Source organism: Saccopteryx leptura, chromosome 13 (assembly GCF_036850995.1).
Source record: "Saccopteryx leptura isolate mSacLep1 chromosome 13, mSacLep1_pri_phased_curated, whole genome shotgun sequence".
NCBI lineage: Eukaryota > Metazoa > Chordata > Mammalia > Chiroptera > Emballonuridae > Saccopteryx > Saccopteryx leptura.
Window position 1 is genome coordinate 20,673,008 of NC_089515.1, and position 22,880 is coordinate 20,695,887.

At 43.5% G+C, this 22,880-nt stretch overlaps 1 protein-coding gene across 6 annotated transcripts in view; it reads left to right on the forward strand.

The window, feature by feature from the left end:
- SORCS1 (sortilin related VPS10 domain containing receptor 1) overlaps nt 1–22,880 on the forward strand; it is a 578,632-nt gene that overhangs the window by 442,772 nt on the left and 112,980 nt on the right. For all 6 annotated transcript variants that reach the window (XM_066354763.1, XM_066354758.1, XM_066354761.1 and 3 more), the window contains exons 8-10: nt 1,477–1,566; nt 10,625–10,804; nt 20,935–21,081. In XM_066354763.1, the coding sequence (XP_066210860.1) occupies nt 1,477–1,566; nt 10,625–10,804; nt 20,935–21,081 (417 nt within the window). The remainder of the gene's footprint in view (nt 1–1,476; nt 1,567–10,624; nt 10,805–20,934; nt 21,082–22,880) is intronic.

Sequence of the window (22,880 nt, forward strand, 5' to 3'; positions counted from 1 at the left end):
CCCGGCCAGGGCACACAGGAGAAGCACCCATTTGCTTCTCCACCCCTCCGCCGCACTTTCCTCTCTGTCTCTCTCTTCCCCTCCCGCAGCCAAGGCTCCATTGGAGCAAAGATGGCCCGGGCGCTGGGGATGGCTCTGTGGCCTCTGCCTCAGGCGCTAGAGTGGCTCTGGTCGCAACATGGCGACGCCCAGGATGGGCAGAGCATCGCCCCCTGGTGGGCAGAGCGTGGCCCCTGGTGGGCGTGCCGGGTGAATCCCGGTCGGGCGCATGCAGGAGTCTGTCTGACTGTCTCTCCCTGTTTCCAGCTTCAGAAAAATGAAAAAAAAAAAAAAAAAAAAAAAAAAAGAGAGTAGATCTTCAATGATATCACCACACACACACAATAATCTTAATTAGGGGAAGGGATGGAGGTATTAACTAAACTTATGTGTGGTGATTATTTTGTACTATAAATATGTATCAAATCATCACATTTTACCTCAAACTTACAGGTGTCAGCAATTTTCAACCTTTTTCATCTCATGGCACACATAAACTAATTACTAAAATTCTGCAGCACACCAAAAAATAACATTGTTTTTACTGATCTGACAAAAAAAAAGGTAGAATTTTGATTCATTCACACTGGATGGCTCTTGCTGTGTTGGCTGTTGTCATTTTTTTATTTGACAATCTAAAGGAAAAGAGGTCAGTGCCTCTGACTAAATAGTCAGGTATTGCATGTTTTAGAATTCTTGCAGCACACTGGTTGAAAATCGTTGGTATATGTCAATCATATCTCAGTAAAGTTGAGGGGAGAAATGGCTACAAAGGAGAGAGAGATTGGTAGTGGTACCCTTAACACACACCCTTCTCACTCCCACGGGGTTCGTTGGACTGTGTGGAACGGGGCGGGGGGTGGGGGGTGGGGAAGCTCAGAAATCTTCTCTGGAGAAAAAGATCCAGAATGACTTTGGACCTGACTTGACTTGAGTCTGTCAGCAGCACCACTGTGTGTGTTGGACCTGCTCACAGCCATCAGTGTCCCAGCGGCAAACTGGAATTCAGTGCCCGGAGATGTGAGACTCTAGTTCTGCTAGTGTGTGACCTGGGCCACTTCCTTCTGATATGGCCTGGGGACCTGTTTGTATGGCCTGGGGCTGGATAGCCAGGCTGCTGATGAACATCGATCCAATATACCTAGAGGTTTGTATTTTTAACAGTTAGTAATAACTGAAAATGTTTCCTGGCTTCCGAGCCACACAGTGCAAATCGGAGAATTGTTTTTTTGTCCAGTGGGTTCAGTCTGGGCCTCTGACCAACTCACATATACTGTTGAAGTTGTTTTTAAACTCAACGCCGATTCCTTACACCTGTCCAGAGTAGTCATTCACACCGATGTGCTGGCAGCTACCTCCTTTCATTCAGTGGCCATTCTGCTAGTACCTGTCACTTTCACAGCAGCTCCTCTTACAACCCGTGTGTTTCTGACCCAGCTGACAACAGGCGGACGGCCACATTACTACGTGTCCTACCGAAGGAACGCATTTGCGCAGATGAAGCTACCCAAGTATGCATTGCCCAAGGTATGACCTGAGTGGTTTCTTTGTTTTAGTGCTTCCACTGACTCACATTTTCTCATCCCCACCTTCTTTCCCGAGCACCCTTGCAGTCTCCCATTGTCATGTATTTATTTTCATCCACCATCTGTTTCTCAAGTTCACTTTGCCTAAATTTTTTTTATCAACCTTATTATCACCCTTTCAGCAGTCTCTCTCTCGCTTTCTATCTCTCTCAGTTTCTCCCTCTCTCTTTGGAATTCTTGCTATAGAGCAGGGGTCGGCAACCTATGGCTCGAGAGCCAGATGTGGCTCTTTTGATGGCTACATCTGGCTTGCAGACAAATCTTTAATAAAAAAAATAATAACGTTAAAAATATAAAACATTCCCATGTATTATAATCCATTCATTTCCTACCGCTCATGTTCATGGTAGCGAGTGGCTAGAGCCAATCACAGCTGTCCTCCAGGACAACACCAAATTTTTATTGGATAATGTGTAATGTACACGGGTCATTGTATGGCTCTCACGGAATTACATTTTAAAATATGTGGCGTTCATGGCTCTCTCAGCCAAAAGGGTTCCCGACCCCTGCTATAGAGGCATCTGATTACATTGATAAGTGATTTGCTTTTGCTTTTCAATATTAAAAATGTTCACACAGTGTGTATTGGTTTTCTAGAAGGACAGAAAATACAGTTTGGTTAGACTGTGTCTCAAGGCAATGGGTATGATGTGTTTTCATCCCAATTTTTAAAAATTAATTATTGAGAGGTGATGCAGCTATATTATATCTGATCTTTGCTTTGTCTTTCAGTGGAACTGATGAGACAGATTGTCTTTAGAGTTCTGAGACACAGCTAATTTTTTAGAATGCCCCAAAGACATAATACCCCTTGCCAAATAATGGCAGACAAAAGTTAGAGACCCTCAACTGCAGAAGTCCCTGGCTCTTTCCATAAACACTGAGGAACTGCGTTAATATGGAGCGCCACCTAGTGGACGTCAAACTGATTTGGGAGCTCGAAACTGTGGATACACCGTATTGCTGCCATTGTGTGTATTTTAAGTGGCCATAAACTCTTAATGTATAATATCTTGATCTTAGAGCAGCAGAGATGCATGTGATGTAAGACGGAGACCCGGTGGAGGTTTAAATATAGTTACAGCTTAACTTTGAAACCTTTGAGTTGAACAAAGTACATACATAAAGAACCTTTATTTAACTAAGTTTTAATGACAATTATATTTTTATTTGTTTAATTTTTTTTTCATTGTTTTAAGAGAGAGTGAGGAAATAGAGTGAGATAGCAGGGAAGGGAGAGAGAGAGAGAAAGAATCACTAACTTGTTGTTCTGTTTAATTGTTCTATTTAGTTGTGCAGTCATTGACTGCTTCTTATATGTGCCCTGTGCGGGGATCAAACCTGCAACCTTGGCGCTCCATGACTATGTTCTGTCCATTGAGTCACCCAGCCAGCGCCATGACTTGTATTTTTAATCCATGACTCTGTAGTATACTATCTGGAACCAATACCATCTAGGTACCCAGAAAATCAGGTGATAGATATAACACAAGGGCATTGCAGGTGTCCTCTTCTCGGGGAGCCTAGGTAGCTAGCTACTCTGGCTTCTCCAGGCAGAATTCTCCTTTTCGGCCATCACTCTGTCCTTAACCCTAGCATAGTGAGAGGTGAGCTGTAAACCTCAGCCCATTAGAGATAATAACACACATTAAACTGCGCTATTAACTTCAAGGGACTATATTCATATTAGTAGTTATTATTTTTAGCTGCTAAGAGAATCATGACAGTGGTAATTGCCCAGAACTATCTGTCTCTACCTACATACATTTAAGTCCTCCTTGCTCTTGGCCCTGGCTGGGTGGCTCAGTAGATAGAATGTTGTCCCAGAGCACCAAGATCATGGGTTTGCCTCACCAGTGAGGGCAAAAACAAGAAGCAACCAATGAATGCACAACTAAATAGAAAAAGTAAATGAAACAGTAAGTTTAGCTCCCTGCCTCTCTCTCTTTTTCTCGACTAAATGCAGAAATTAAATTCTCCGTGCTCTTGATTTGGCCTAAAATGGGGACTGAAAAGACAAGAACTTATAACATTGCGGTTGTGCCTTAGAGAAGTTTGGGCAAGTCAGTCTGTAAAGGAAAACGGAGTTGTTAAAATTACCCTTGATAATCTCTTAGCGAGGTCCATGAGGGAGATGAACACATTACTGCAGTAAGCCTAGGGGACCAGGTTTTCTTTCCCTATAACACTGAAATAAATTGCTGCTTCTTTGATTGACCAACACATAAAGCAATTGGCTTGCAAGATTTAACACCTTTAAAGACAAGAATAATGCTCAATGCAGTGAAATATACTTGTTCAAGAAGTATGTAGGAATTGAGACCAGATTAGTAAACAGCAGATTCAAGTTACTCATCTCATGCTCACTCTTAGGAATATACTTTTGAGTGGAATAGGTCTGGGCCAAACCAAATGATATTTGCAGCAGCATTGAGGATAGAGCTTAAGTTTCCTAACTTCCAAACTAGCAATTTTTTTTAATTTAGTAAGAGGAAGAGAAACAGAGACTCCTGCATGTGCCCCAACCAGCATCCACTTGGCAAGCCCATTAGGGGGTGATGCTCTGCCCATTTGGGGCATTGTTCTGTTGCTCCAACCAAGCTTTTCTTAGTGCCTGAGGCAGAGGCCATGGAGCCATCCTCAGTGCCCAGGGCCAACTCACTCCAGTCGAGCCATGACTGCAGGAGGGGATGAGAGAGAGAACAGGGATGGGTGGAGAAGCAGATGGTTGCCTCTCCTGTGTGCCCTGACTGGAAATCGAACCCAGGACATCCTCATGCCGGGCCAACACTATCCCTGAGCCAACTGGCCAGGGTCCCAAACTAGCATTTTTTGATACGTTTCTTCTCTTGGGGTAAATTAAGCAGTCCTTTTATTAGAAGAGAGCAGTATCCCCCCAACATTTTGAGGAGCTGATGGGCACCAAGGAAAACATTCCCATTGACCTAAGGAACACCAAAAATGGTGGTTTAAAATGAAAGGAATCTTTGGACCTGTTGGGGAGTGACAGGAAATACACATTTCATATTTCTTGTTCAGAGCCGTCACAAGATTGCTACTGACAGTTGCCCCCAGTGGCATCTAGCCAGTGGTGGGATTCAAATTAACAACAGTTCTCTGCCCTAATGACCATTTTAAGTATAAAAAAATGGTATACTGAAAGGTAGTTTATTATTTTATGCATTTAATACTTAAAATAAGAACAACAAAAGAGGTACACAAAACTAAATTATGTTATAAGACTTTTAAAATATTAATGAAAAAATATTAATACCTGACATAAAACAATAAAACTGTTATTTAAGGTATTTCCATATTGCTTCTTGGTTGGCGTCATCACTTGCCATTTTTTTCACCCGTGGACATGATAAACATTACTACGGTGCTTAGAATACACTGTTGCACTGATGAACGTTAAAAAGAGTAAGGAATGTAAAGCTGTGATTTCCATATTGGGTGGCTGCCCAGGTGCCCACTTTAGAGAGAACCCTGATTACAGATGCCATTTTAACAACCAGTTTGCCAAACTCACCAAAACATTAGGTATCGGCTCTGCCAAACCAGTGCGAACTGGCTGAATCCCAGCACTACATCTGGCCAATCTAGTGGGACAAGTTTGACTTTAAACTCAACTTGACTGTCTGTGTCCCCTCCCCAGGCTCTACCAGAGGAGAGTGTTCCATGGCTCAGCCTCCTCTGAGGTCTGAGGGTAGAAGGCAATGATTCATCTAACTTGTCCTTAGAAAAACAGGTGCCTGGACAGCGAGCAAATGTATTATTTGGCCCAAGTGGGTGTACACTATTTAAGGCCATGAGGGGCCTCACTGCAGTCCCATCACACCTTCGAAGAGAAGCGCCCGTTGAGGGAGTGGTCCACAGTGAAGGGGTGTGTGTGTATTTCACGGCCTCTGTCGAAGCCGGGCTGCTGGGGCTGCACTGGAACAAAGCTTTGCATCCGCCTAAAGAATCAAGACAGACCATTTTCTTTTCTTTTTCTTTCTTTCTTTTTTTTTTTTTTTTTTTACAGAGACAGAGAGTCAGAGAGAGGGATAGACAGGGACAGACAGACAGGAACAGAGAGAGATGAGAAGCATCAATCATTAGTTTTTCATTGTGAAATCTTAGTTGTTCATTGATTGCTTTCTCATATGTGCTTCACCGCGGGCCTTCAGCAGACTGAGTAACCCCTTGCTCAAGCCAGCGACCTTGGGTCCAAGCTGGTGAGCTTTGCTCAAACCAGATGAGTTTGCGCTCAAGCTGGAGACCTCGGGGTCTCGAACTTGGGTCCTCCTCATCCCAGTCTGATGCTCTATCCACTGCGCCACTGCCTGGTCAGGCCAGACCGGTTTTCTTGAATCATCCACTGTCATTGGATCAGCTCTTAAAAGACCATGGTTGCAGTTAACTGTGTCAAAAAGAAAGAAAGAAAGAAAGAAAAAGACAGATTTACTATTAATGGTAAAGATGACCAGAGAGAGGGTTCGGAGAGTTTAATATCATTGTCACCATTAGAAGCATGTGGCTCACCAGACAGGGAGACATAGTGACAGTTTCCTTCCCTTAACTTACTTGGAGCTCATTCAGAGCTACTCAAGTGAGATAAATGAAGCAATACATATGAAAGTGCTCTGAGCATTTCGGAGGACAGATACTCTATAAAAGCAAGGTAATATTATTATTAGTATGGAGCTAGTTGTCCGCGTGGAAGAAGATGGATGTGACCTGGGCTGCGGGTTGGGCAATGGCTGTTGGATCCGCAGCCAGCAGGCCCGAAGTCCAGCCCTGGATCTGCCCCTAACCCTGTGAAACCTGGGCCGGTTTATCCATTTCTCTTTCCCTGTTTTGTTTTTGTTTTGTTTTGGGTTTTTTTGGTTTTCTCTCTTATATGTTTAAAACAAGGAGCCTAGACTCACAACCATATATTCTCATATGCGATACTCAGAATAAAATGTCCGTAGAGATGCGTCATGAGAATTTGGTTCTATGGTCTGACCAGGTGGTGGCGCAGTGGATAGAGAGACCTGGAATGTTGAGGACCCAGTTCGAAACCCTGAGATCTCTGGCTTGAGCGTGGGATCAGACACATGACCCCATGATCTCTGGCTTGAGCCCAGGGTCGCTGGCTTGAGCAAGAGGTCACTAGCTCAGCTGTAGCCCCTCGGTCAAGCCACATATAAGAAAGCAATCAATGAACAACTAAGGTGCCACAACTATGAGTTGATGCTTCTCATCTCTCTTTCTGTCTCTCTCTCTCTCTAAATAAATAAAAGAAAAAAGTTTTTTTGGTTCTGTGATCAAATAAATTTTAACAAAGAAATAAAATCTACTCCTTGTTCCTTGACCACACAGTAACAGTAGCTAGCTGGTATGTTGAAGGCTCTACGATGTCTTGCTATGTAGAAAGAAAGCTATTTAATTCAGCACCAACCAACCAATTTTATCAAAGGACCTTTTTTCCCCCCAATCTATTAAAATCTAACAATGTAAGTATCCTATGGAACAGACTTTGAGAAAGACTGTAATAGAGGATCTGAGAGATCACTTTTTGGTCTAAAATTCTGTGGCTCGGGAAAAACATTCAACAAGAAGTATTACTTGGGAGAAAGAGCTAGTTCTCCTGACAGAGAAGAGGGAGGAGGAGGTAGCAAGAAGAAAAAAGGAAGATGACATTTAAACATGTCAAGCATTTCCATTGAAATATCTAAGACCAGCATCATTTTTAAATATTTCGATGTATGTAATTACATTATATGGAGAGAAAGACACCTCTTCTTGGTCCTCATCTAGAAGAGGCCATTTTAATCTGTTATGATATGACTAGTTCTCTAAGCCACATAAACACTTGAGGTGTCTAGGTTTTCAGTTCCACATTCAAACACTAATGGTTTAAGTGAGCAGCACAGTATGGATGATGTGCTCTAGTCCCTAGAACTATCTAATGAGATGTCTACTGGGACACAGACTTTTCAGAGGTTCATCCGCGCACACGCTGACTCCGGAGGCACAGAAATCAGTACTCTAGAGGCCAAGTTATTGCTGAACTATGTTACCTTGAATCAAGGACGCTGTATCCTGCTGACAAGGAAGGGAGCATGAATTGGAAGTAATTGTTTGAGGATTCTAATTGCCGGGGTAAGGACTTTGGTCTTTATAGGAAATGGGGAGCCATGGAAGGTTTGTCCTCCATGGTTGAGTAGCCCTTGCATAATTTCCAGAGCTAATTCCCTGCATTAGAAAGAAACAGAACCCTTGGTTGAGCCAATTTTTGCTGAGCCACACCCTAACATTAGCAGTGAACAGAAAGGCCCCATCAACCCTGCTTAATCAACAAAGGGGATTTAAAGGCTTGCTTAACTGAAAATCTCTAGCAAGTGGAGCAGATAGATGCTCAGGGCCAGGCCTGTCCTAAGTGCTTACCACTCCCTCGCTGATCCCCTCCTTCCAGTTCCCTGGAGGGCACCCGAGGATTTCTATTTCGCAGGTAAAATCCAGAGGCAGAGTCCAGTTCACACAGCTGAGTTACAGAGCCTGGATTTGGACTCAAGTAGTTTAATTTCAGAGTTCATTTTTTAAAAACCATTTTGCTCTACAAATATCCTCTTGTCTCTGAAAGTGTACAGGTAGGGCAAGCTTTTAAATGGTCCATATTAAAAAACTCAAAGATGATCAGAATTTAGCCTAGCTTCTCTGCCTTTTGAGCCTTTTCTATTCAGGATTGGCTTTATCTTCTCCCTCAAAGATATGTCTCCATGAGACTTTTAAAAATGCTTACTGTTGGCCCTGGCTGGTTGGCTCTGTGGTAGGGCGTCGGCCTGGCGTGCGGGGGACCCAGGTTCAATTCCCGGCCAGGGCACATAGGAGAAGCACCCATTTGCTTCTCCACCCCCCCCCCTCCTTCCTCTCTGTCTCTCTCTTCCCCTTCCGCAGCCAAGGCTCCATTGGAGCAAAGATGGCCTGGGAGCTGGGGATGGCTCCTTGGCCTCTGCCCCAGGCGCTAGAGTGGCTCTGGTCGCAGCAGAGCGACGCCCCAGAGGGGCAGAGCATCGCTCCCTGGTGGGCGTGCCGGGTGGATCCCGGTCGGGCGCATGTGGGAGTCTGTCTGACTGTCTCTCCCCGTTTCCAGCTTCAGAAAAATACCAAAAAAAAAAAAAAAAATGCTTACTGTTTTCAAACCAATAGTAAGAGATGCTTTTCGCTCCCATCAATAATTCCAGCTTCATTTTCGAATTGTGTGTGATGACTATAATTGTATGTTACCTTGAGTCATATGTGCATCACTGATCCAATTGCTGTCCTCAGGGAAATGAGATATTCTGAATGCTAGGCCTGCAAGCCTACTTCTGGTGCTGAGGGTGGAGGAAAGTAACAGACTGGGTGTAAGGAGGAATTTTGTCTGAGAGGGATGAGGTGGTGTTTCAAAGGTCAGGATATAATTATCAGAAGAAGTGTAAGTAGACATCGGGCTGATACAAGCAATGGCTAACTTTTATTCCAAAACTTAGTTTGCATATTTGACCACATTGACTTAATGGGCAGGATTCCTACTTGGCCTCTCTCCACTATGGATTTTATTCTGTAAAAGCGTTACTAAACTGTAGGGTTGAAGAATACAAAAGCCTTTAGATAAGGACTTCTTTCTTCTGGAATCATTCAAGTAGTTCACTTTGATCAAGACCAGAGAAGAGAGAAAGAGACTTGTTCCTCTATGTCGAAAGCACAGTCAGAGAGCTGAATTGCTGATTGATCTATTATTGATGATTGGTTGACAGAACATGGACATGCTCACAAGGAGAAAATCAGGTTAGAAGGTAGGTCAGCTTTTACAGTACTGGAATTTGAGCCAAGGAAGATTGACAGATCTCCTGAAGCTGCACCCGGGAGAATCTGAGCACTACGGTGCCCAAAGGCCGAGAGTCTCCCACGTTGTTCCTCTGTCTGTGCTTGTTGCTGTTCTATTTTGATTTGCAGTCTTTGAAAGTTATGCCGGTGAAAGTCTCCCGCCCGGGCAAAGGGTCATAGCCTGCCACGGGCACGTGAACGGGCATCTCCCGAGGGAGATACCAAGCCTTGGTCTGGTTCAGCTCTTTTTTGAACATCTACTTCTCTGGAGTTCTGAATGGGGGGGTGAGGAATGGAAAATTCCCACCCTGGGGACGTCTGCTCACTGCCCCCACAGTACCTTTGCCTTGTTTCTATCTGCCAGGACTACCAGGATCTGAAAACATCATCAATTATACAGACTATTTTTCCCCCCCTCTTTTCCTTAAGGTTTCCTACTGAACTTCTCCGAGTAAAGTTAGATAAGCAGCCAAGTCCTTGAACACTCATTAACATAAAGATTAGTGGTTTAGTTTCTCATCTGAACATAATTCCTCAAGGACTTCTGGGGGTTGCTGAGGCTTTGGGCAGTGCTTCTCAAACTTTAATGTGCATATTAATCACCCGTGGATCTTATTAAAATGCAGGTTTTGATTCACTGGATGAGGCTCGACGTTCTCTGTATCTCACACCCTTGCAGGTGATGCCCACACTGGTCCATGGACCACACTGAGAGACGCAGAGCTTGTCAGTTTTCTCTCTCTTCCTCCAGATTTTATGAAGGAATATGCCCCATATAATCCTTCTGAGCATATGCCGTGGTGTACTTGGCAAATATATCAGGATGACTGATTCTCCAAAGTCATACACATTTGAGAAAGTATTCTTCAATTTATCTAATCAAACAATTAAATTATAACTGAGCTACCAAGGATCTCTCTGCCCTATTTTCTCATGACCCTGCTGCCTAACCCCATAAGTGGGAGAGGAAATATAACACTTAACTAATTAATTATTACTTCACAATACGAGAAAAGAAAATCTCTCTTTTTTTTTTTTTTTTTTGGTCACAATTGCCTAAGTGCCTATTCCAGTGTTCCTCCTTGGATTCCACACTCTCTGGATACATCTCAGGCTACTGATATAAAACCCTTCTTCCCTTTCCTGTGTCTTGTTTGTAGGACATGCACGTCATCAGCACAGATGAGAACCAAGTGTTTGCAGCCGTGCAAGAATGGAACCAGAATGACACCTACAACCTCTACATCTCAGACACGCGGGGTGTCTACTTCACCCTGGCCTTGGAGAATGTCCAGAGCAGCCGAGGCCCCGAGGGCAACGTCATGATTGACCTCTATGAGGTATGTCACGAGGCACTGGGTTCCGAGCCACTCCTGTGTATGGACTGGCTGATCAAGGCCCCGCACTGGCTGTTTCCTCCGTCATTAGAATTAGAAGGAAGTCATATGGCCTCACCCGTTTGGGAGAGGGAGCGCCTTGCGGAACCTTTGTCTTGGTTAATTTGTAGTCCACAGAAATGCTCTGGGAGGGATCCTTCTTCCACCCAGTCCACAACCAGGAAGCCCCAGAGGACTTGGAGAGGGTCTGGGGAAGCCACGAAGCCGTTAAAGGGTTTGAACAAGAGGGACAGAGTGTGCAGTTTGGAAATAGTCTCAAGGGTCCAGCAGGTTGTCAGGTTGTAGAGCAAAGGGGACAGTGGGAAAGAAAGAAGGAAAAGAGTGAAGGTGACATCAGAAGACACTCCCTTGGATTTGAACACCTTTCTAACTAGATCACATCCACTGGCTAATTGCCAGTGTCTCAGAGGAACATGGAGTGAGAGGAGATTAATAATGTTTCTTTCTGAAAGGAGGGTTTGGGTGGGAGAGACAGAAAGCAGAGTACCAGTCTTCCCTCAGGGAGCTTTGGCCCTCTGTTTCTCCAAATGACCATGATTAAAAAGAAAATCACATATTTTGGATCAGCTAACTTCCATGAGGAACATCAAAGCTCTACTTGCCATTTAAAGCACAGTTAGGTAGGAGGCAGGCTGCTATTTTGGGATGGATTTTAGCCATTTGTCAGTCTCGTCTTGCACTGTGAAGGATTTATAATGACATAATGACCCCTTAAAAAACACATTCAGAATGTGGGATGTGTAATCATATACCTATATTCTCTCTAAAAATATTCTAAAACTGATTGAAATATGTGCAGTCATAATGATGCTACCATTTGGTTAGGTATAAGTTCAGGCAGTCAAGAGGGTTATTTGCATAAGGAGAAGCATGTAGCCGGTAAGTCAAAGAAAGAAACCAATTTCGCTGAAGAAATTGAAATTTATCATTTTAATTTCTTTTAATGCTATCTCTACTCCTTCTCTTTTAGGGGTTCTTGGAATTTTCTTCCAGTATTTAAATTTTGCTGTGCGTATGAAGGCACGTTTACAAACTATATGCCCAATCTGGAGCCCAGGAACTTATGAGAATTATGGTAGACTAGTTCAGGGTATTGTGTGTGTTTATATTTAGAAAAACACATTGCAAACTTTTTTATATATTCACAAGTTTCTTCCCCTTTCCTGTTTGTATTCCAGATAAATACAGTATCATATATCTCAGCCTCAAACTAAACATGTATTCTGGTAAACATTTATATATTCTGGTTACTTAGTTTCAAGTTCGTGTTGGAGAAAATTGTGATTTAAAGTATATATTTTGGAGTCCGGTTGCCTGGGTTTAAATCCCAGCTATGTCATGTACATGGATTCATAAGATACATCCAGTAACTTCTGAACCTTAATTACTTCACTGAAAATATGGAGATTAAGAAGGTACCTACCTACTTGACAGGATTTCTCTGAGGATTAAACAAACTAATCTTCTTGAAGTACTGTGAACAGTGCCCAAAATACTCAACATATTTAGAGATAGCATAATTAATATCATGTTCCAATGAGTTTAATTCTCAGTACGTTGTTCTGTTCTTAAAATCTGCCCACGTTGTTTAAATGTCTAACACATCCCCACTGTTTCGGGTCTCTCCTCTTTTCCATATTGCAATTAGCATGGCCATATGACATTCTTGAACACCAACTAGTTGTCTTCTTATAAACAAGTGTAAATTGCTACATTTCTTTCCTCGGTTGTAAATGTCTTATAAACATTTCAACTGTAAGTATGTTTGGTTGAAATGCCATGTGTTATCTTGCCTTGATCCAACGCTTACTGTGGAAGTATCTTGTTCCCAGTGTCTGGCTGGTATGAGGCCAAAGCAGCTGGTCCAGATTAATCACCCAGTTCACTTCCCCGATCCTGGCTCCATCCTTGGTCTCCCAAAAAAAAACATGTCCTGATCTTCAGGATGCATTTTTTTCCCCCTTTCAGATTATCCACCCTCCCCTTCTCAAGTCAACGTGGAATCATTTCTCTGGATAAATTTTGTTTTCTACAAAAACAGACACCATTTTAATTGGTCCCTTGATGATAGAAATGATGATAGATTTGGACAGGAGTGACTTTGCAGTGTCCTGTTATTTACAACTGTTTTCTCAAGCGGTTTTCTTAATTTAATCACAGCTAACAGGTAAAGGATGGGAAGAGGAAACCGGGTGACCTCCGGCCACGACAACCACTTTTCGGTTATTTCTTGCGTTTGCTCTGGCGTCTCTCTTGCAGTTAACTCTCTGTAGGAATACTGCTGGCCCTGATTACCATCACGTTGAGCAGCGGTGTGACTGCGTTATGTAAAGGTGTTCTGCGTCCCGGGGCCTGGAGAGAATAGCCTCTGTTTCATTAGCCTGACAGTTCACAGCAGCTTGCATTGAAATGGATGTGATCAGAATGGCAGTGCCGTATCTGCTGATTACCCACGTGGAGAGAATATTGGCAGACATGGGGCCTGGCACAAACGTTCCTGAAATCTGATTGTTCTGGCTAGCAGGAAGCAGAGAGTCATCTAGCATGAATTTCCCAGTAGAATCGTAATGCGTGACGCGCACTTAGAGATAAATGAAAAGTAAGAAAATCCACAAATGAATTAATAAGAAGCAGAGATGAGCAGCCTAGGAGGTGAGGGTGACAGAGAGAAGGACATGCCTGCTCACCTTTGAGGATGACCGAGGGGACCTTTTGCAGTGTTCTTTGTATACCTCTGACTCTCAGCCCCCTGCTCCTCCTGTGTCTGTGGGCTCTTTAGCTGGCACAGCAGAAGGAAAGGGTATAACGTGTAAGTGCCCAATGAGCCAGTGTATCAAGGACATGCATTGCTGATGAGTCTTTGTGGGAAACACAGTTCTCATTTCAATCAATCATTTTGTTTGCACTCACATTGGGCTCTTGTGACCAATGCAGTCCTCTGTACGCTAGAACAAGTGTGTATGTGAAGAGATAGGGAAATGTCAGGAACAAAGGGCTGGGTGGCTGTATTATATGGTTTACTTATGGAAACACCAGAAATCTCTCTCGGTTTGAGTTGTTCATTGAACAGGGACCCCACTCAAGAAAATCGAGAAACGTGAGCCAGGAAATGTTGGCTAAAGAGAAAAAAATGCTAGAAACTGATTTTTGTTAATGAAAGGTCATAATAATAATAGCTAATATTTTAATGGGTGCCATTATGTGCCAAGCACTGTGTAAAAAACGATCAAGGATTATCTAATTTAATTCATGTATTAACTTTTTGACATCAGGACTGTAATCACTCCCATTTCACACATAAGTAAATGGAACCAGAGAGAGTACAATCATTTTTGCAAGAATACAAAGCTAGTTAAGGGGCAGATTTATGCTCTGAAGCCTAGAATGAGCAGATGCTTAACAACAAACTATTTTGTGTCTCTGGAGAGATCAGTATTTGGGATTGTATTTGATTGGGGCCCAGTAATAACTGTAAGATAGGATACTGAAGGGCAGGATAACTAATATGAGACTTTACTTAGCAGTAGAAGAAATGAGGTTGGAAAAAGAAAATGGGGAAAAGTCAACATAAACAGAATGAGCAGATGATTTCTGTGGACCTGTTCACTACCTTCTGAACCAAGTTGTGAGCCTACAATTACAGCTAAATTCAGACAGCGTTGTCATGTGGCTCCCAATTTTCTCTGGTGAGATGCTTGTGAAAAGAAGCCTAGAAACAAGTGTCTTAAAACCCTGTCATTCCTGAAAAGCACAGTGTTCCAGAGGTACCCTGTGGGATGGAGAACAGAAGACAGCGTGTGTGATGGTGACCAGAGCAAAACAGATTTTTTTTTTCTGAAGCTGGAAACAGGGAGAGACAGTCAGACAGATTCCCGCATGCACCCGACCGGGATCCACCCAGCACACCCACCATGGGGCGACGCTCTGCCCACCAGGGGGCGATGCTCTGCCCATCCTGGGTGTCACCATGTTGCGACCAGAGCCACTCTAGCACCTGAGGCAGAGGCCACAGAGCCATCCCCAGCGCCCGGGCCATCTTTGCTCCAATGGAGCCTTGGCTGCGGGAGGGGAAGAGAGAGACAGAGAGGAAGGCGCGGCGGAGGGGTGGAGAAGCAAATAGGCGCTTCTCCTGTGTGCCCTGGCCGGGAATCGAACCCGGGTCCTCCGCACGCTAGGCCGACGCTCTACCGCTGAGCCAACCGGCCAGGGCTAGAGCAAAACAGATTTGACAAGTGTGTCTATGACATGTGATTCATTCCTGGTATATTCATCTGCTGTGGATGATGAGAGGAAGTGTGACAGCTTTAGACAATATCCTCCCTCTTCTGGGAAGTGAATATTAATGATGATGAAGAGCACTCTGGCTTAATGGGCGATGACAGTTCACCCAACCAAGTGGAAAGGTTTGTGTTGGGAGTGAAGCCACCTGGCCAGCAAATTCAGAATGCCCAGAATGTGGGCAGGCATGAGTGAGTGATCACCATGGGTGTCATCATAGGCACTGTGCATGTTTCGTTACCCACATAGTGTCTTCTCCACGTTGTGAGTGTCCTCTCTTTAAAAGAGAAAGCTCAACAGGTATGACAGTGGAGCTAATACCTTGATTTATTAGGAAAGACTGTTTTACAATCCAGCAGAGGAGGTGGGCAAGGAAAAAGCTCTCCAATCCAGGACATATTTATTATAGGACATAGAATGTATCATCTAATTATGTAAGGCTGTCGTCTCCCTGGGGTGTGTGGGGGTGGGGGGTGGGCGGGGGGTGTTGCCTGATCAAGGCACCAAGGGAGGAAGGGACATTTAGCCTTTTTTGGTAGTGGGTTCCCTGAGGGCAAAGACACTTCTGCTCCTGCTGAATAAGGAGTCTCTCCTTAGAACAGAAAATTATCCTATCCTCAAAACCCAAAGACATCATGGTCATGGATATATTCTCTTTCTTGCCACAGTGTTTGATTCATCTTTTTCATTTTCTTCAAAATTTGACACTTTGGATTCATAATAACAATCTGAGTCAGAGAGTGGGAGGAATCATCTCCCAATCGGCATCAGAGATGGAAATGAGAAAACACTCTTGTGCACAAGTCTTCCCTTCTTAGCCTCCACGGGGAACATATGGAAGATTGGGACAGGAAAGGACCCTCTAGTGGTAAACATCAAAAGGCAAAGGAGATGACTGTGTCCTTCCTTTAAGTCACAAAGATTCCAAGTCTCAGCACCTACCATAGTCTAACCCTCAAAAAAGATCTGTTAAATCAGCGGTTCTCAACCTGTGGGTCGCGACCCCGGCGAGGGTCGAACTACCAAAACACAGGAGTCGCCTAAAGCCATCGGAAATACATATTTATTATACAATACATTTTTAAATAAAATATGTATTTCCACAGGTTGAGAACCGCTGTGTTAAATGAAGGTATAATTGTTTAGACATCCTAGGTGCTATATCCCCGGTACTTGTAAGAATACATGATTAATAGTAGAAGCTCAAAAATATTTATTGAACAACCCTAGAGTAAATGTACCACTTGGTGAATAAAAGACAGCTTGTAAGTTTGATATCCATATATGTCATTTCTTTCTGAATGGTTTAGGATGAGAGAGGAGTTTGAAGAATTAGTACAGTTAAGTGAGTGGGTTCTAGAGTTAGACTGACTTGGAGTCCAGTTCTAAGGTTCTGTAGGGAATGACCTTAGGCAAGTGATTGACCACATCTGAGCTTTGGTTTTCTCATCTGTGCACTGTTGGTAACATTTGACTCTTCCACTTAGTGTGTGAGGACACATCGATGTGCTTAAGCCCACAACGCCTTTCATGTAATGCCTGACACTTCATCAGTACTCAGTAAATGTGGATAGTGTTATTGTGGTTATATCTTCTAAGGAGGAATTCTTAACTACCTATTTTATGAAAAACAAAACCAGGACTTCTTGTACCAACTGACTTCTCTATTATGAATTTGAATGAAGGAATATGGTGGGTGGAATGACAATCCAAAAGTTATACTGCGGTCGGAGACCACGGTGTGGGAGATGACGGAAGTCAGATTGAACTAACTTTTGTAAGGAGTATGAGGAGTCCTGGGGAAGTTTTTGAGAGGACTGATGCCATTAAGAAGTTTATGGAACTGTTAAGAGCCGAGACATAGGTACTACCTCTGTGAGCAACAAATTGGAGGACAGAGAAAAGGAGTTCAGGATAAAAAAAAAAGCGATGCTGGTTTCAGGGAAAAGGTTTGTTGAACTGAGCCCTGAGGGGTGGGGAGGTAGATACATGTCAGAGTGTGTGGTCCAGGCTACTGGGCAGTAGCCCATATGATCAAAGAGAATCAGATATCTTCCTGAGGCACAATATATATGCTGCTGGGCTTTGTGTTGGCTTGAGGTTTGAGCTACAACACTTCATATTTAAAGTCTAATCCAAATGCTATTTTGGCTTATATGATATCAGAGAATAAATAAATAATTACCTTTGAGACTTCTGGTTTCAAATTCCCCATATGAGAGGCAAAGGAAGAAAAATGACCTCTCAGCACATTCAGCATCTTTGCACAGACTTCTGAAATGTAGGGAAGGTAACAGGTCTTTCTCCAAAGGAAGACATACCCCTGGAAATGAGATACGATATTCCCATAGGAATACCTGCCTTGGAAACTCTGTGTCTCCATGAAAGTGTGTCTTCCATTGGGAATATCACATTCCTCCATCCCATCCCTCAGCCCACCCTGTTCCACAAACACGAACATCCTGTGGCTGCAGAGGGAGGTTGTCTGACAAAAAATATATATTTTAATTCTCAGTGCAACCCCAGACCTTGCATGCACTCAGAAACACATATGCACATAAGTATACACGCAAGTACACACACACACATGTACACACAGTTACGCACACATTCTACTATTGGGGCACTGATACTAATAGCCAAATTTCTATAGCAAGAGGGAGAAATTCCAGGAAATATCTGATGAGACCTTACAAAACAGCCTTAGAGGAAAGCTCCTCGTGTGTGCATGCATCGAGACGCACTGGCAGAGGGACAGATGGACTTCTCAGACTCAGAGCAAAAAGAACAGGAAATGCTGCGTGTGCATGCATGCGCGTGCGCGCGCACACATACACAAAACCCTAAGAGTAGGGGTAACCATCTTGGCAGACAAATCCCAGGGAGCAAACAATAAAAAGATACCTCAAATGGGATTTTCCCGGATTCAGTGCATCGGCCACAGGAGGACCCTGAGCAGGCCCTCCGCAGCTCCGTCCCCTCTTGTCACGCTTGCCCTCTGCCTTGCCCAGTTTTCATTCCTGAAGATAAACCCGAAGGCCAAGTTGCTAGAGATGAATTACAAAGCGCAGCTCTCTGCTCAAGTGGCATTTGATAATGCCAAGCAGCCAGGGACCCATAAAGTCACCGCTTCTGCAAATTGAATGAACCAGTTCCTAAGCACGCAGAAGCCCGCTCTGACAGCCAGGCTGGGCCGGCAGCGGGGAGCGCAGGAAGGGAACCGGACAATGGAACCGCTGGGAGAGGTGACACCAGGGGTCCCCAAACTTTTTACACAGGGGGCCAGTTCACTGTCCCTCAGACCATTGGAGGGCCGGACTATAAAAAACCTATGAACACTGCACATATCTTATGTTAAAGTAAAAAAACAAAACGGGAACAAATACATTATTTCAAATAAAGAACAAGTAAATTTAAATCAACAAATGGGAACTATGGGCCAGCTTTTGGCTAATGAGATGGTCAATGTCCAGTTCCATATTTGTCACTGCTAGCCATAAGCAGTGATATGGTGCGCTTCCGGAGCCGTGATGCCTACGTGCTGCGTCACAGGAAGTAGTACTGTACGTGAGCTATGCCCCGCTCTCACTGACCACCAATGAAAGAGGTGCTCCTTCTGGAAGTGCGACGGGGGCTGGATAAATGGCCTCAGGGGGCCGCATGCGGCCCACTGCCGTAGTTTGGGGACCCCTGGGTGACACTTTCATTCCCTCTGTACCTGGTGTCACCTCCTAGCTACTGCGTCAGATGGTTTCTCGTGTATGAGGGCGCTGTGGAGGGAAGGCAAGTACGGATTTGTGAACATTCTGATTTATGAAACTTCATGTTTCAAGAACTGGCAGTTTAGTCCTATTTAAATATGCAATTGCCTCTTGAACATATGCAGAATCAATATGGGTATCCCTGGTGAGTAGCCCTTCTGGAGCTGGTATAGTGAGTGAATAACTAAATATTATTTGTAATTAACTTTAGCATTGTTGGGAGGTCAAGTGTGGAACTTCTGTCGACAATGCATAAGAAACTCCTGGCTGCCATGGATTGCCCCAAATGAGGCTTGTTTTCCTAAGTAGTTAAAAGCATTCCTCCCAGCAACTCACTTTTGCCATTTATTTTCCTAACAAACTTGTCTTCCAAAAGTGTATGAAGTTGGCCCAACTCTAAATTATCCCAGATGCCAAATCAGCAGGTACAAACTAGTGAGATTTAAATGTGTCAAAAGCAAAGGCAAACCTTGCATCTTCTATTGATTGAAACCAGCCCCTTTGAATAGGCAAATTCAGAACTGTAGTTGTTGAAAGAACACTGGAAGTCAGAAAATTTGGGCGTGAACCCCAACTCTCTGTTACTGTAAGCAACTAAGTTTTGTTTCCATCTCAGTTTCCTCATCCATAGGATTGATACCATAGCTGTTGTGCAGGGTTGCAGTGAATATTGAAGGTTTTATATGTAAAGTACTAGGCATAGAGCTTGGTACATGGCAAGGTCCAATGCTGTTGTTTTAGTCTTCAGCCTAAAAAGTTTTATATGATAATATAGAGGTCCTGAGTTAAATTAAAGGGGTTGCATATGCCTGCTAGCTTATTCACTTCATCCCTATATGTGCTCCAGGAAGTCACTCAATCTAAGTTTCTGTTTCCTCATCCTCAAAATGTGGGTAATGATAACCGAATCTTATATGCACTATGAGCATTAAATGAGATAACCTATGCATAGTGTTGGAATGCATAATTCAACTTATCTTAGATCCTGTTCTCACTGCCCTGCGGTTTTCCTGGGTTGTCATAATTTCAAGAAGAGTGAAATATGTATGAATATATTAATAAACTTGAAAACACCCAAGAATATAATGCATGATTAATGGTTTGTTATAGCACATTTTGGGCAACTTAACCAATTGCCGCCTCTTTCATAATGTAGAGAAGCAAGAAGGAAGTTATTGTTTTAGAGCCAAATAATTAATAAGAACTGTGCCTAGTGGGAAGAACAGTGTTATGGGAATGGAGGAAAAGATTATTCAACGATTGAAGGAAATCTCTCCTTCTCTAAGTTTAAAAGCAGTTCTCTTTTGTTCAAGGTATCTTGGTGGTTTTATAGAGCATTCTTTCACAGGAAAAAAAAAAAGCAAAGAAAATTGGATCATGAGCTTTTGCTAACCTTTTGCAGTTGCACAGGACTCTAGATAGCAACGTGATTTAGATAGTTCTTAAGAGCAAGGGCTATGAAGACATAGAGTGCTGGGTTAAAATCCCCTGTGTATCCAGGGTTTCCTGTTGCTGTGTGACCTTGGGTAAGTCACTTAACCTGGATGAGCCTCGGTGTCCTTATCTATAGAGGAGAATAAGTGATACTTATCCAAGAGAACTGTTACAAGGTTTAAATGAAATAAAATATTTAAGACTATGGATCCTAGGCCTAACATAGTATAAAAGTAACCTCTATTTATTTATCATGTACCAGGCAACAAATCTGAAAGCACCAGAGTTTATCTCTAGGCAATGGCAAGCTACTACCAACTGACCTTAAGAGAAACAGGAATTCTCTATCAAACTTGCATTATGATCCCCATGCCATAGGAGACAGATCTATTGCTTTCTGTCCCACTGTCCAGGGGGCCGTTATACTTAATCACCACTACCCCCCCCCCATTCCTCATCAGCCATTCTCACCCTTTCTTTCCTCCAAGACAAGTGCTCACGGCTGAATTGGACAGCCTGCTCTTGTTGCTTTTCTTTTAAGTAAACAAATATATTTCTGCTCAAATTGATGTATTTTTCAGCCATGTCCATTTTTCCCAGGTAGCAGGGATAAAGGGAATGTTCTTGGCAAACAAGAAGATTGACAGCCAAGTGAAGACATTCATCACGTATAACAAAGGCAGAGACTGGCGTCTGCTACAGGCACCGGACACAGATTTAAGGGGCGACCCCGTGCACTGCCTGCTGGTGAGTCTTCATCCTGTGGCAGGATGCCGCAAACAGAGAGGGCTGGGAACGGGTGTTACACCGGCAGATGGAGATGGCTCTAGGGTGCCTTGCTTAGTTGCTGAACAGAAGGGGACAGGGAGGGACAGACAGGTAGCATGTGGGAGAGGCACTGAGCGGACTACACGACAGACCAAAGAGAGAAGAAAAAAGCGGAAGGTTTGCTGCTCACCTTCCAGGGATGCTCAGGTGTGGCCTAACTTCTGATGAGGACCTTGCAGCTTGAATGTCCCGTGAATAGCCTGTGACAGAGCCAACAACACATAAATTCCACCGTAGAATTGATTGAGAGCAGAAGGGTGTGGTCGTATTTTCGAGAGATGTTTATTTATATTCTTAGAGGTGTTTATGCCTCCAACAAGGGTCATAACTACTGGTTTAAACTTTGACTGGTATTCCTTATGATGTTTCATTCATTTACGTCACGTTATATATAGCTGGTGTTGGCAAACAATGGCCTGTGGGACAAACAGGGTCCACCGCTTGCTTTTCTAAATAAAATTTTATTGCAAAACCAGTCATGCCTATTCATTTATGTATTGCCTGTGGTTTCTTTTGCTCTACAGTGGCTGAATTGAGTAGTCATGTCTGGGACTGTATTGTTCACCAATTCTAAAAAATTTATTATCCGATCCTTTAAAAAAAAGTGGTTGCTGACCCCTGCTTTGAAGTACGGCTCTTAATTAGCTAACGTTTGGGGAAGAAGTAGATCAATGTGAACTTATCTTTATATTTGATTATATGGTGTGTGAGAGAGGGATCAGAAATGGGTCTAGCCTTCAAGGACTTTGCAGTCTACTTGAAAGGGACTGGATTACTAAGTGAAAGATTATAGGGTTACTTACATGCCCTCCTCTTAGTGGTTCCGGGGCCAGCCTTCGACTTCACACGCGAATGGATGCTCAGGGAATGACATGAATGGATACTCAGTGGACGAAGAAGGCAGGGAGGAAGAGATTAATTGCAGAACAAAAGATAATTAAATGCTAATATCTTTAAAACAGTTCAGAAGTTGTATCTATATTCACAAAAAGGGAGAGACCAGTATGTTAAGCTGGAGGAAAGGCGCCTTCAGTTTAGTAAGGGCTCGGAATGTGTGTGTCAGTATGCACAGTTGTCTTACCGTTGCTGAATTTGATGTTATCCACACTCGGCCTGCTTTCTTCCGTCCCAGGAAGTCTGACAGTCGCTATGCGGGTTCATATCTTACGGCTGTAGGCGGGTCACCGTCCTACTCCAGAAGATGCCGGCAGCCATAGCTTGACCTTATTAGTTGTAGAGCAGTGGTCCCCAACCGGTCCATGGGACATTTGGTACCGGTCTGCAGAGAAAGAATAAATAACTTACATTATTTCCATTTTATTTATATTTAAGTCTGAACGATGTTTTATTTTTAAAAAATGACCAGATTCCCTCTGTTACCTCTGTCTAAGACTCACTCTTGATGCTTATCTCGGTCACATGATACATTTATCCGTCCCACCCTAAAGGCCGGTCTGTGAAAATATTTTCTGACATTAAACCGGTCCGTGGCCCAAAAATGGTCGGGGACCACTGTTGTAGAGGATCTCACAGTTGTCCCTGTGCACGAGGGACGCCGTCTGTAATGCAGCCTCCCACTCAACTTCTATCCTTATTACTGGCAGCTTACGGGGTGGGGGGGAGCCAGTTGTTATAGCGAGTGCCCAAAGCCAGTGACAAAGGAAATGTACAGTTATTATTTAATACCTACTCTCTGCAAGGCATAGTTCAGTAGCATT